Source organism: Mustela nigripes, chromosome 7 (genome assembly GCF_022355385.1).
Source record: "Mustela nigripes isolate SB6536 chromosome 7, MUSNIG.SB6536, whole genome shotgun sequence".
In the NCBI taxonomy this organism is placed as follows: domain Eukaryota; kingdom Metazoa; phylum Chordata; class Mammalia; order Carnivora; family Mustelidae; genus Mustela; species Mustela nigripes.
This window is the reverse complement of record NC_081563.1, coordinates 98,540,102-98,555,113: the sequence shown is the minus strand read 5'-3', so window position 1 is coordinate 98,555,113 and position 15,012 is coordinate 98,540,102. Positions and strand designations below refer to the sequence as shown.

Below are 15,012 nucleotides of genomic sequence, written 5' to 3'. Positions count from 1 at the left end.
CTTCATCCCTCCCTCCAGACCTCTCACAAATGCATTCCCTCATCCCTTAGGCCAAACAACAGGCAGACTGGGCTCTAGTCTGCTCTTCTGCAGGGAAAGGGGCAGCCAAGAGTCAGTAGTCAAAGCTCAAAGCAGCTCTGGAGGGAATCTGGAAGAGAGACTGCGTCCACTGAAGCCCCCCAAAAGCTGTGTGTGTGTGTGTGTGTGTGTGTGTGAAGGTCGTCTCCGGTTTGGTCCAAAACAGATTTCTCTCCCTCTATCATAAGAGATCATCTCTGCCCTCATTCCTTTACAGGACCCCCCCCCCCCACTCTGCATTGCACATGGGCTGTGGATCTCATTCCCAGCTACAGTAGCCGTCCCATCTCTGGTTCTTAGCCAATGGAAGAAATATTTCCAGTTTTCCCCCTGAGGGAAAAAAATGTCACTTTTCTGCCAGAGATTCCACAAACTGACTTGTAAAGGGACTGTTACTTGGTTAACGCCAGCGCATAAGTGCCCTGAATGCAAATAGGGATAAAAAAAAAAAAAAAGATTTTTTTTTTTTTTTTAGAATCCTACTTGTGTTTTGGATCCTTGTCATAATAGGGAGTATTGCATTTGACAATGACTAGCGATGCTCTGTAATACCTAAAGTGACTAGTACCTGAGTAAGAGTCTTTAGTTATTGGCTTATGAATTTGCTTCTTGAATTTCTCAAGGTGGCCTGGCCTGAAGAGTAGGAAAGGGGCTCAAACTCAGCACAGTGTCTCTTCCTGCTGTGGGCTCTGTCATCGTCTGCTCTCCCTCCAGCTGTGCTCCTTGGAGAGTTCCAGATTCCCTGAGGCTCTATTCTAAAAAGAAAGCCTCCATTCTGGACTTGCCTGCCTGTTTGTGTAGAATCTCAACAATAGAACATGGCATTTCACTCATTCCTGAGGTCTGGATGTTCCAGAAGCTTCCAGCAAGGTTGCCAGAAAACCAGCAGTTTTCCTGGCTGCTTTTCCCAGAGCCTGTGAACCATGACAAAAACGGAATGTGCTCACCACAGAACCCCAGGAAATTTTCTAATGGGTTGGGGTTGGTGGCGTCAGGTTCAGATTGAACATCTGCAAATAATTTAGATATGTGCTATCCAGTAGAGAAGCAACTAGCCACAGATGGCTATTTAATAAAATTAAATTTAAATTAATTACTAAAATTAAATGTAATTAAAAATTCAATTCCTCACACTCATGACGTTTCAAATGCCCCATAGCCACAGGTGGCCGGTGAGTACAATATTGGACAGTTCAGATATAGAACATTTCCCTCATTGCAGAAGTTCTATTGGCCAGCTCTGGTCCAGACATTTGTGAATATGCGATGTATTTGAGTGTGTATGTCTATTTTATCTTCAGAGCAATTCTTCAGTATAGGAAGTAATATCTCCATTGTATGGGTAAAGAAAATGAGCTCAGATGGTTCAAATGCTTTGCCCATAACTGGACCTTCATTCTGCCCAAATAGCTCTCTACCTATGGGCTAGAGCCCGAAAGATTGGTGGTCACGTATCAGTTCACCAGTTACATTTCTGACCCTGCTGAGAAGAAATGGAATCTTTTTTGAGAGATCTAGCTAGGATCTTTGCATACTCTGACTTCCAGAGCCGGCCTAATGCTCGCTCTCCACCAAACTGGATGATTTCCCCAGAGCATGGTACCGCACCTCCACCACCACCACCACTAGATCTCCGTGGCCAATGGGTATTGCATGCATCAGTCGGCATCAGCATCCATGCAGAGGGCATATAATGGCAGCACTCCATGAAACTATTAAAGCATATATTTTGAAAGTTCCTCAGGAGAGTATTGACTTTCCCAGTGAGCCACCGGGTAAGTTTCAACGAGCCTTCCCCTCCCAGGTCTGTAGCTTTGCTTTCAAGGGCCATGCAGAACCAAAGCTGGGCTCTGAGCTGGGTGTGGGATCATCTTTTCATAAATGGGCTCCACAAGACGTGTTTTAAAATACCCACCATGTTACACTCCAAAATAAAATATCGTGTCAAGGAAGGATATTCACATAGTTTTTCCCTATGTGAATAGGGAAGGACCCCAGAGTACTAGGGGAGTACTAGGGGAGCTAGTACCATGATCCGGGCATTATGCTCCATGTTTCCACACGTGGTCTGATTTAATCTCACAAAACCCACCCACAATGACAGTGAGACTTCGAAGTATGCCAATAATTTGCCCAAGCTCTCCTGACCAGTAAGCATAGAAGAGAATTCTAACCCAAATGGATTTATTCCCAAAGTGTGGAGTCTTTCCATTACACATGCAGTTTAATGTGGTTTACTTTGTTATGTTTCTCACGCAAGAACCTTTAAGTATCTTGCCTTCAAGGGAGGCCATATCCAGGAAGGAGATCGGTTGTGTGGAAAGTCAGCTGAGGAATGCTTAGGCTGACCCTCCATGGGGCTCCAACTCTGTGACCAGAGAGGCTTCTAAATTCCCCTGATTTTTCAAGGGATACTCCTTCGCTAGGATTAATAACCCCATTTCAGCTTTTTCTGTGACAGTGATAACAATCACAATAGCAATAATTTTTTTTTCTTTTTATTTGTTCATCTGACAGAGACCCAGCAAGAGAGCGAGCACAAGCCAGGGGAGAGGCAGAGGGAGAGGGAGAATCAGGCTTCCCGCTGAGCAGGGAGCCCGATGCAGGGCTTAATTCCAGAACCCTGGGATCATCACCTGAGCTGAAGGCAGATGCTTAACCGATTGAGCCACCCAAGTGCTCCAGCAATAATTTTTATTTATCAAGATACTTAACACTTCAAAAGAAAGGCCTTATGAGGTCCTGTCTCAGCTCATAACTTTGGGACAACTTTGGGTTGTCCCAAAAGTAGACTCAGGGGGCACCTGGGTGGCTCAGTCGTTAAGCGTCTGCCTTCGGCTCAGGTCATGATCCCAGGTTCCTGGGATAGAGGCCCGCATCAGGTTCCCTGCTTGGCAGGATGCCTGCTTCTTCTTCTCCCTCTGCTGCTCCCCTCCTTGTGGTGCCTCTCTCGCTGTGTCTCTCTGTCAAATAAATAAATAAAATCTTTAAAAAAAAAAAAAATAAGAAAAAAAGTAGAGGTGAGATTTAAGTGCTGACAATTTTTTGAGAGAAGCTCCCAGGAAATGCCAATGACAATTAGAGATGTGAGACAGGGAGGAGGAAAAGAGCCAGACAGGAGTGCATTGATAAGCAAGTTGTCACCATAGGCAACAGGGTGGACACTGAGGTGTCCCACTGAGGGATGGATGCCAGGGTATATTCCTCTGTCGCTTTCTATTCAAATCACTGGTAAGGGGTGGTCCCTGAGGGGTTCATTCCCTGACACTTTGGGGCTGCCCTGCACATTGGCTGAGCTAGCTCTCATGATGTGGGCTAGCCAATACCTGAGGCGCGAAGCGGTCAGAACACATGGGAGCCACAGCTGCAGATAAACTCAGAGAGGGCGTGGAGGGAGGAAGTGAGAAGGGCACAGGCAGCCTCTACTCCATTTCCCCTTCACACAGAAAGTATGGGTAAGGGCCATAGGTAAGGAGCTCAGGCTCACGCTGCTGGTCTGTCTGATTAGCTCCAAAGTCCCTACTCTTTCTGGCACCTGCAGCTACCTTCAAAACCCCAAGTATAGTGTGTCTACCCCTTACCATATCTCCTCATCCCTTTTCCCTCAGGAAAATACCATCCACTGGCAAGTTGGTGCTGAGCCTCACCACCGACGCATGTGAGGGGAAAGAAAATTTCGTCCGCTACCTTGAGCACGTCCAAGCTGTCATCACAGTCAATGCCACCAGGAGAGGAGACCTGAACATCAACATGACTTCCCCGATGGGCACCAAGTCCATCTTGCTGAGCCGGCGCCCAAGGGATGACGACTCCAAGGTGGGCTTTGACAAGTGGCCTTTCATGACCACGCACACGTGGGGAGAGGACGCCCGAGGAACCTGGACCCTGGAGCTGGGGTTTGTCGGGAGCACGCCCCAGAAGGGGGTGCTGAAGGAGTGGACACTGATGCTGCATGGCACGCAGAGCGCCCCTTACATCGACCAGGTTGTGCGGGATTACCAGTCCAAGCTGGCCATGTCTAAGAAGGAGGAGTTGGAGGAGGAGCTGGACGAAGCTGTGGAGAGAAGCCTGAAAAGCATCCTTCATAAGAACTAGAGCCGCAGCCGGGCCTCGACTGCCTCCCTCCCTCCCTCATCTCTGCCTCTCTGTCCTCGGTCCACACTCTGTCAGGAACCTAGCAATTACTGTCACTCTCTCATAAGCAATTTCAATCTCTCGATCTGAAGCTTCACTCACTGTCAATGATTTTTTGTTGTCACAATGGACGCAATCTTTTTACTTCTGTGCCCCAAATACAGTGTTCCCACCAAAACCTCTGTCCTATTTGTGACTCTAAAGTTCTTTATTTGTGTCATTCGAATAGGCGATAGCCAGCAAACAAAACTGGGACAGCTTTCCCCTCCATTTTGTTCCTATCTGAGAAGAGAATGCATTTAAAAAGCCACATGCAGTGACTCCAAGAGCATTTATTCGTGGTCTCAGCTGAGGACCTGCTACATAAAAAGGGAAAGATAATAACAGAAGGTAAGCTCTGAATTTCTAAAGCACAAAAGATGCTATAGGTCCTTTGGGGGAAAATGTTTGGAACTTAGCAAGATTTTTCTGTGACGTAGATGAAGGTAGGGTGATGTACAATTCGCCATCCATGACAGCCCTAATCACTGGCTGGGGAAGAGAGGGTCAAAAAGCATGACGGCTGGAAATCGTTCCACCAACACCAACAGCATAACTTGTCCTACTCAGCCAGTGTGATCCATGTAAAACCTCAGTAGCGTGGCTGTCCTTTTCACCAGCTGCTCTTCTGTCACGTAGAATCTGCTAGAGAAGCCCAAATCATTCTGTGTGTATAGAATTCATCCCAGCCCCAATTTTCTGGGGTTCCTCACATAGCTATCCAAAAGAAAAAAAGGCAAGAGAAATCTGACAACGCGCCTAGAAAAGAATATCTCGGTGGCTTAGAACACAGGAACGTTCCTCTTCCTCAATCACTTTGGAGCTTCTGAATCTGATGTGAGTAGTGAGATGAGTATTTTGGGTGCACATACACTTGGGCTTTGATCTCTAAAACATATGGTTGTGGTTCTTTGATGTGTTGGGGAAATGGCCTCCATTCTGGAAGAGGTGTGTGAAGGGTGGAGGGGATGTGTCTGAGGATGCAGACCGTCATTTGTGTGGAGCCTCTTCTGCCAACGGGGGGACATGCTGACCCGTCCCCTAGCAACGGGGGGCTGAAGGAAGCAAGAGAAGACCTCCATAGGGAAAGCACACAGTTACCATCTCGACAACTGAGCAACCCCTGAAGATGTTTAACAGGCAACCCAAAGGTGACACACTCCTCCCCCTGCCGACCCCACAAGACACAGCACCATTTCATTATCAAATAGAAATGCTTTCTATTGCACCCGTCATCGCTTTGTTTTTTTCCCCAAGGATTGGCCCCTTTGTGGGTTTGATTTGATTCCGGAGAACTGATCGACCACTTCTGGCTGCATTTCTCCCTTCTTGTGGGAGCGTGTGGCTAAGCTCAGAGTTCCTTTCCTTAAAGCCAGCAACGCAAGGGCACTAAGTTCCATTCCTTGGAGGTGGCGACTTTAAGAAAAAACTCTGGAAAACCCATTTTCTTTCTTTTCTCTGCCCCCCATATTGGCATGTATGTCTGTCTTCTCGAACACCATATGACCTTCTCTCTATAATGCTTTAAAATGTAATAATATTTATGATTTTTAAAAGAAGTTTATTACCTGTTGCGAAGGTCTTTTTAAACCAGTTTAGATTTAAAGAAAAAATTAAGGGAAACCATCAAAAATTCATTTCATATTAACAGTCTGAAAATAAACCAAAGGACATTATGTGTGCATATGTGTATAAGTGCACACAGAAATATATATATATATATGTAGACTGTATACATGTGTGTATGTATGTGTGTGTATATATACACTTGTATAAATGTAGATACACACATATGCCTAAAATGTGTGTATGTGTACTTATTGAAAAAACTGACACCATATTCATCTCTAAAAGAATATTCAGAGAATATCAAGATGATTCTGGCTGAAGAAAAAAGCCGGTGGAAATTCAGGTGAAATGTTCATTGATTCCCATTGCCTCACTTCTGTAATTTTGCAGCTTTCTGTATAAACATTAAATGTCTTATATAGCAGCAAAAATATAAAATAGTTGTCCATATTTTCACAGCTGTGGTATAATTTATGAAATTAGAGAGTAACTTAGCAGCTTCTTAATAGAAATGGCCAGTTTTGATATGAGGATACAATATATAAAATATATATATAGTGCTATATAAAAATATTTGGTCTCTATTTCATTTTTTGCACCAGTATTAACGCAAAAATATGTCTGGCTAGTGAGGTTTTTATGATATCCCTGATCCTAATGCAAGAGACAGTTATTTATAATAATTTATTTTAAAAAATGAAAATAAATGAATTAATCGAGTTAACATTGTTACTCCCTGTGACAAAATTTTATAAGTAAATTTAAAAAGACATGTTGTAAATTAGGAAACTCAACAATAAAACATTACCTTCCAGAAACCATGTGGGATGTGATACATATTACTTAAAAACACTTTTATCTATTCCGAGAGCAGATAATAAAAAGTTGCCAAAGAGAGATCTAAAAAGCCTGCTTTCACAAATAAGCCTGAGAGATTTATAATTAGCAGATCAGTCACATACAAATTATGATCTACAGCAGCATTTTTCAAACTCTGGTTATATGCCGTTAATAAGTTGTAAAAAATTTTTTGGGAATCAAGACTAACGTTTTGGAATAGAATAAAACAGAATAAAATAGAAGCAAAACTGGAATAGAATATATCATGCATTTTAGTGAATATTGTTTCTTGAAATATTTGTTCTGTGTGTGTGTATAGAAAGCGAGAATGTGCGTGTGTGTGTGTGTGTGTGTGTGTGTGTATTGGCTCACAAAGTAAATATTTCTTACTGTGGGTCATGGTCAACAGTCTTTTAGAAAGACTCTTCTAGAATGTATTCATCAAGCTAGACTGAGTTATGCCGTAGTAACAAACAGCCCCCAAATTTTAGTGGCTTAACACTGCAAAGGTTTACTTATCATTCACATGAGTTCCTCTGAGGGTTCAGGAGACTCCCTGAGACCACAGACTCAGGGACTCAGGGTGCTTTAATCTTTGGTATTGTGGTTTGTAAAAACAACACGAGACTGCTAAGTGACCACACAGAAGAGAACCCACGGAGAACCCTCATCCTCTCTTTATGTTCAGCCTGAAGGAGATACACAGGCCATTTAAGCTACTCTGCATTGGCCAATACTGGTCAGTGACCCTGCCTAAATGCAAGGCAGCTGGGAAATGCAGGACATCTAATGGAAAACCTGATGAGCTTTGGAGAGAGCTTGACATTCTCTTAAAATATACTAAGTACTGACTCACATGGCCTCCTCTCTTCATCGACAGTAGCGTGAACAGTACTGTCACCCATATGACCACAAACTTTTCTAGCAATCTTAACAGTTATAAATAAAATACTAATGCATTGTATATATCATGCATGGTTCATTGAGAAAACAATGTTTAATTTTTTCCTAAGATATAAAACTTATCAAATCCAGTTAGTAAAATCTTAAGAGAGGCTATGACCAGAAACAGACATTGAAGGTGTAAGGTCCAAAGTCCGAGGTTGTGACCGAGACACTGCTTTTCTGTACTTAAGTTCAAAAATCGATTTCCAAAAGATAAGCTAAAACCGATCATTTTTCTAGTGTTATTAGTGTACTGTCATTATTAATTATCCCTTATAAGTTGACAAGAGTTGTTTCCATGTGATTAGTGCCTTTATTGTTTGGACTGAAAACCACATACTACAAATCCTGGGAAACATAGCTCAGCCTTTTAAGGGTTAGAGAGGGAAATGCTTAATTGGGGAACTGGCGCTCTCATAGCAAGAGCACGTTCTAGCATGCGAAGAGTTTATTTTGATAGAAATTTCTAAAAATCAAAATGCCAAGATTAAAGACAGTGGTTGTGAGAGAGAATAAAGGGTTCTAAAAACTCTTGAGAGTCTGAAATAACATCAGCACAGAATGTGACCTGGACCAAGAAAGATGATTTGGCTGCAACCAGCTGGGTGGTTCTCTGTATCCAAAGAAGGAATGACTCAACAGAAAAGGTGGGGAGAGGGGCAAACATTCAGCATGTGGGAGCTTAAGAAAATGGAGAGTCAGGGGAACAAAAGTTGGCAGATGGGATCTGGAGCTGTTAAAGGTAGGGAACCACAATAGGCTTGGTACAAAGGGGAATTCCAGTCTCAGAAGAGCTGAAGTCTATTGAGGACAGAGCCCAATACATGGGAAGCCAACCTCAGTCAATACCACCCACCTGCCAACAGTCAGATTCCATGTCTACCCATAGCCTCCTGAGCCTTATTTGGCTTCCAAGGGACATTAACACCAGGAGAGGGGATAACCAGCATGAGGGACACCAGTACCTGGATCTCTAGGGGGAAAGAGATTACTTTCCATTGCAAAGTAAGTAGTTCTTCAGTTTTTCCACTAGTCTCTTATGTATCTAGTTGCTAAGAGACCCTTTCCTTGGGTTCAAAAAACATCAGTTGACTTTGCTTGTGAATCATAAGGGACTGCGGAATCAAAGTTTAACCTGAGGCAAGTTCACCAAGCCAGCCTGCCAGCTTCATTTTTCTCTTAGAAGAGTCTCACTGCTTTGAACCTGAGGATAGAATGAACTGAGGGTGAGAAATACACTTGGCCCAAAGGAATGAAGACTTTGTATTGCTAAATTCTGCATGTTCAGCACTACGTGGTTTGGGGTAGGGTTGGGGTGATTGGAAATCTTGGACCACGGAGTTTTAGATGCCTCAACAGCCAAATGATTCTCAGAATTCCTTTGGTTGGATGTTAACTGATCCTGATTTCCAACATGAGGCTTCCGACCAACCTGCCCTCGCCATCCCAAGTGTGGGTGACCCACCTCACAGTGCCCTTCAAAGATGTCCCTTTGCACCCAAGAGGATACCCCAACAGCTACTCCAAACTGGACAGAAGGCAGGTGCTGCAACTTGTTTCTTTCTCTGGAGCTGCTGACTGGCCACAGGTGACAGATAAACTTGCTAGGAAGCTCCTGATCACAAGGATACAAGTTTGCAGGTGAAGGGGCAGGTGTGACTAGTGAGGGTACTAGCACTGCAGAGTTATTGACCAGGGATGTATCTCATGGTAGAACATACATCTCGGGGTGCCTGGGTGGCTCAGTGGGTTAAGCCTCTGCCTTCAGCTCAGGTCATGATCTCATGGTCCTGGGATTGAGCCTGCATCAAGCTCTCTACTCACCAGGGAGCCTGCTTACCTCTCTCTCCCTCTCTCTCTCTCTCTCTCTCTGCCTGCTGCTCTGCCTACTTGTGATCTCTGTCAGTCAAATAAATAAATAAAATATTTTTTAAAAAAGAATATACATCTCAACCCCAAAGCCCTGTTTGTTTGGATAAAATATAAGTCCATGTGGCTTTTTGTGGCATTTATTTGTTTTCATCCATCATGAGAAATTGAAGTCAAGCATTGGTACTAATCAGGGTACCTGAATGACTCCTTTATCATCAATGTGCCAAATGTCATGAGTTTTGAGGGAACTTCATTCGCCAACACTCCAACTATGAACTTATGGTACAAAAATTGCAGGAAAACTAGATTATAATGGGTGCTTGGAGATATTTTCTTACAAGCTTTACGTTAAGGAGAGAACCAGGTGGAATGTTCCAACATGAAAGGGGAAAGAAGAAACAAGTAGAGAAGCCAGGTTAGACATGTCTTCTGATATGTAAATTCATTTTATGATAGACCCTGTTGGAGCATGCCCTATATGGGGGCTCAGCAAACTACAGTCCAGGAACCCAATCCAGCCTCTGCCTGTTCTTATAAACACACTTATATTGTAATAACAACCATGCATGTTGGCTTTTGCATTGTATTTTACCATGTTTTCATGCTAAAGCAGAAGGATTGAGTAGTTATAACAGAGGCCGTACAGCCTATAGTCTGGCCTTTGTAGAAAACGCTTGCCAATCTATCTCCTTGGCCTCTCCGGGAGGTCACCTGTAGACAGTTTCTGCACCTGCCAAGGATGATTTGCTGGGGGTGTTCTCAGACTGCAGAGACGCCCCAGACCTAATGGGCAACAGGCAGAAGTGTCAGGGAATCAAGGCCCCAGGGCTGGAGCCACCCTGACCTGAGCGAGAATGGGAGCTGGTGCATACATATCCCAGCTTCCTTGCCTCCTGTTGGGACAATCTGAAGATTTCCTACCTGGTCTCTTCCGGGGTCCCCAGTGGAATGGGACCCCAGGTTCCCAGAGCATGGCTGGTAGATTCATGCAGCCCGTGCCAGTGCCTCCCTTTCCTGCCTCAGACCCTCTTCTGTACCAGTCAAAAAACAGGAATCCGACCCGTGATGTTAGTAAGGAAGAGTGACATAAGCACCATAAAGTGAGTATGAAGAAATATCACCTACTTAATTAGAAAGGCAAAAGAGACCACTAAAGGACACGGACAAAGCGATCTAATACATGCAAGTCAAGGGCACACTGTGAAGGAGAAGGTGGCTCTCTGGGACCATGGTGGGATCCCTGAGAAGGGCACCACCCACCCAAGTCCCTCGCATGCCTAGAGCGGATGCTTGAGGGCAGGTGGACGGCCTGGAAGGCCCAAACTTTTGAACAGAAGTATCAACAGTTTGGTGAAGGCTTCTCTGGGGAGACTGTAATGAGTCTGGTTCTGGAAATTTTGGAAAAGTTGAAAACTGGGCCATGGCAGCGGCCATGGGAAGGAATGGCTGCTGCCCGGGGTATGAGGACAAACAAGGAGCAGGTCCCTTCCCCCACCTCCAGCCTTGCCCTCTTCCACTCCCAGGGAGACACTGGCAAAGCAGGGACATGGTCACAGGGTGCAGCTCCAGCACCAGAGTGTGGGGAGGCAGGCTTATAGCTAAAAGATGGGTGCTTCCTAATAGCCCTATATGTTCCTGTGATCACAGCTCTAGAAAACCCCCTGCACCCAGGACCCTGCCTAGGGGCTGCTTCGGGATCTCTAGGGTTGGATCTCTGAAACCAACTCTGCCTAATGGAAACAAATAAGCAATGTGTGCAAAGCATGCAGAGTAGCTCTCAGAACTCAAGGGAAGTCTGAAGAACCAGCCTCAAGGAGCCTAGAGGAAGAGTAGAGATAGGAGCAACCCTAGGAAGAGAGAGACAGAGGGAATGAGTGATGGGGACATCAGACCCCCCCTCCATCACCAGCCAGCTCCAGCATTTATTTCCAGCCTCGGTTTTATTGGGCTCAGATTTCCAATTCCAACCGTGGGTTTTGTTTGAGACACTTGCCCACCCCACAGCCAGAGGCAGACAGGATGTCTTGACAGTGTGATCAAGGTTGTATCTAGTGTAGGAGAAGCAGCCCCTTGGTCCAAAGTCAGGACTGCCACCTGAGGACTTGGGGCTGTTGCTGGGCACATGCCAACCAGGCAGCAGTCTTAGGTTGGGTCCTCCCAGATGCTGAGTCTGAAACAAGGTCAAGTCATTTACTGGAAAAGAGCATCTATATATAGGGAACAGGAAAGTAAGGGATGGAAGGAGACTGATTTGGGGCATATGGGTGAGTGGGTTTCTTTGGGGGTCTCTAGGGCTCACTGGGGAGAGTAGAACACATGAGAGTTATTCCAATGGAGGGGAGAGGGAACTGGGGTATTTATACACCAGGTCCTGTCTCTCCTGGTTGAGGGCTGCTCCTGGGAGCACCAACGCCGCAGTGCTCCCAACATGCCAGGTGTATAGACTGAGCACATTCCAATGACCACAGCAGCCCCTGACACAGACTCACATGCACTTGGCATGAGAAGCCTGGGGAAATAGAAATGAACCAGATCAACAAGGATCAGGGGATCTGGGGAATTAGCACCCAGGGCAGCTCACATGACAGCAGTTACTAGTCACTGACTGAAATGCTTGGTGAATGGGAGGAGGGGCAGCTTGGATTCAGTTTCCTTAGGGGGTAGATAGCTTCAGGAGACTCTCAGTCCCGGACTTGAGGCTGAGTCAGGGAGAAGGCAGAGTCTCTCTGGTGCAACAGTTCAGACCAGCCTCCTGCAGCACTGGTACTTAGGAACCTCGGGGCTTGTCAAATCTCTGGTGTTCTCTCATCATCGATGCTACAGGGAGGCCTGCACTAAGCCCCCACGTTCACGACAAGAAATACCTTTCATCAGATTTAAGTGCTTGTTTCCAGAGACCTCAGGGAGAGGGCAAAGCTAGAAAATGACCCCATTCTGCAGCTCCCTGGGGAAAACAGAACCAAGCATGGAAAGTGGAGAGAAGCAGGTAAAGAAAGAGCAACCAGGATTCTGGGGGACAGGGGACAACTAGCCCAACTAGACCCCAAAGTGTCCATTGCAGGCAGCCCCACATTTCCCAGGGTAAGCCTGGTTCAAGGGTGAAATGAGGCTGCCGAGAAATGGGTGTTTTCTTGGTTCCTGCCTCCCTCCTTGACCTCACCTCCTCCATTGTCCCTCTACAGTCCCTTTGATTTCTCCTCCTTGAACAGGTTAAGTTCATTCCTGCCCCAGAGCCTTTGCACTTGCAGTTCCTCTGCCTAAGATGCTCTTCCCTTGACTCTGCACATGACTGGCCCACCTTGTCATTCAGATCACATGTCACCTCATCCATGGGGTCTTTGCTTGACCACCCAATCCAAAGTGGACCCCTGGTCACTCTTGCATGTCACCCTGTTGTTCCCTTCCTAGTCTCATCTCCCCAATGTTCTTTTATTTAGTTATCTATTTGTGCATTGCCTTCCTCTCCATGCCAAAATGTCCTGTCTGTGAGAGCAGAACCACATCTGATTTTCTCTGCTGTGTCCCCAGTGCCCAGAACCCTGCAGGGCACAGAGCAGGTTCCCCAATCCATTTTTGATGATAGATTAAATATAATATAAAAATAAACTTTCTTTTCAAAAAGATGTTCCTGCCTTCTAAAATATGAACTGAACATACAGTCCACACATAGTCTTATGTGGTTGTCATGTTGAATATAATATACTCCCTGATCCAAATTCCTAGTACATTCTGGGCTCCAGCTAATGGTTTCCATCATTCTCTTTAGCTTTTAAATTATAAATATTTCAGAAGTGTGTAATGGAGTGGGTCCTCCATTCTGCTTTTGGAAAGAACAACAAAAGCATATTTCTTTCTTGAATTCAAAACCTCAAATGAATTCAGAACAAGATTTTTTTAACGCTCTAAATAGATAGGAAAGGTAACCATTTAGTATTCTTCCTATTATTCATAACAAAGAAGTAATAGAACATAATTTACGACTCCATCAATTTTCTCGAAAAATGTATCGCCGTCCTGCCAGATACTTTTGTTTAGGTATATACAATAATCCATATATTTAAGCACATTTACCAGTGCCCTTATGAGCCTCTAAACAGGGAAGGAGGAATTTCTCAACTGGTGTAAGTAAAAAAAAAAAAAAAAAAAAATGCAGAAAGTTAGTAGAAAAACAGATACCTAGAGGCAAAATAGAAGTTTCTGTAAAGATTGTAGTTTGAGGGCACCTGGGTGGCTCAGTCAGTTAGGTGTCTGCCTCCAGGTCAGGTCTCGATCCCAGGGTCCTGGGATGGAGCCCCACATTCGGCTCCCTGCTCAGTAGGGAGTCTGCCCCTCCCTCTCCCTTTGCCCCTCTCCCAGCTTATGCTCTCTCTTGCTCTAGCTCACTCTCAAATAAATAAATAAAATCTTAAAAAAGAAAAGAAAAGAAAAGAAAAGATTATAGTTTGAAGTAATTTGTTTCCTAGGAAGTGACACAGTAAGTACCAGAATGCACACGTGTATGAGTCCGTGTGCACATGTGTGCAAGAGAGTGTGCAAACACACATATATCACGGTGTACTGCATTACAGTCACCGAGATCATTATAAATCTGAGAAATCTCCCCTTATCAGCACAGCACGCTGTCTGGCACACAGCATATGCTCCATAAATGGTGGACTGGAGGAATCAATTTAGTAACTCCCCCACAAGGAATGTGTCAATGACATTTGATTCTGCTTTTTGGAACCTGACCCAGGATCGCAATTTCTGAGTGAGAACATTTTCACTGACTCTGACACCGGGACACTGGGGACATAAGCTGGGGCAGCTGGCACGGGTGCCCCACTTCACTTTGGTTCTCATGGCCCCTTACCATTGCCGAGTATCTCCACACCTGAGGTCCGAACACCTGCAACCCTACTTCTGCACCTGTGGGTTTTCTCGGCGCCTCCCCACCCCCTGCACAAGCTAGCGCCCTGCAAGCAGCCCTCCGCACTGGCTGACAGGAGTTTATGGCTGGTGAGCCCCGCTCCCTCACCAGCTCTGAAGCGTGTGTTCTACTCCGTCTCCCAGCATCCCTCGGGGCGACTGAGCTCCACGTGCCCACAACGTTAACTGATACAGGAGCGCACAAGTCTTACTGGCTGCCTTGCCGCCCCCGTCTTCCTCTTGCACTCCCTTCCTGGTCCTTCCTGGGATCACATCCCAAAGAAATCCGTTCAAACCCTTGCTTCAGGATCAGCTTGTCGGTGAACCCGAACGAAGACAGATACCTTTCACCCTGTACCGCCGACAAAACACTCCTACACCTGAGCACGTTTGTGCTTGAAATGCAACAGAAAACCACCAGCTGCTTCAATGAGCATGCTTCTGTGTGAAGTCCAGACACTTCCGGACTCTCTAATGAGTCTCTCAATGACCCATGGTGAAGAGCACATCTCTTTCCATAAAGGAGCAGAGTTTGATGGCCCCTTGAACGTGGCACCCTGCCCTGAACACGGCTGACCCACCTACTCTCCCAAGGCTCCTGTTAATTAGACAAAGGGTGTGCGAGCA

General features: G+C 45.4%; 1 protein-coding gene across 1 annotated transcript in view; it reads left to right on the top strand.

Moving 5' to 3' along the window:
* Nucleotides 1-6,863, top strand: part of PCSK2 (proprotein convertase subtilisin/kexin type 2) — a 266,931-nt gene extending 260,068 nt beyond the window's left edge. Inside the window, exon 12 of the mRNA XM_059406505.1 lies at nt 3,687-6,863. Within this exon, the coding sequence (XP_059262488.1) occupies nt 3,687-4,173 (487 nt within the window). The 3' untranslated portion in view covers nt 4,174-6,863. The remainder of the gene's footprint in view (nt 1-3,686) is intronic.
* The last annotated feature ends 8,149 nt before the right edge of the window (nt 6,864-15,012 follow it).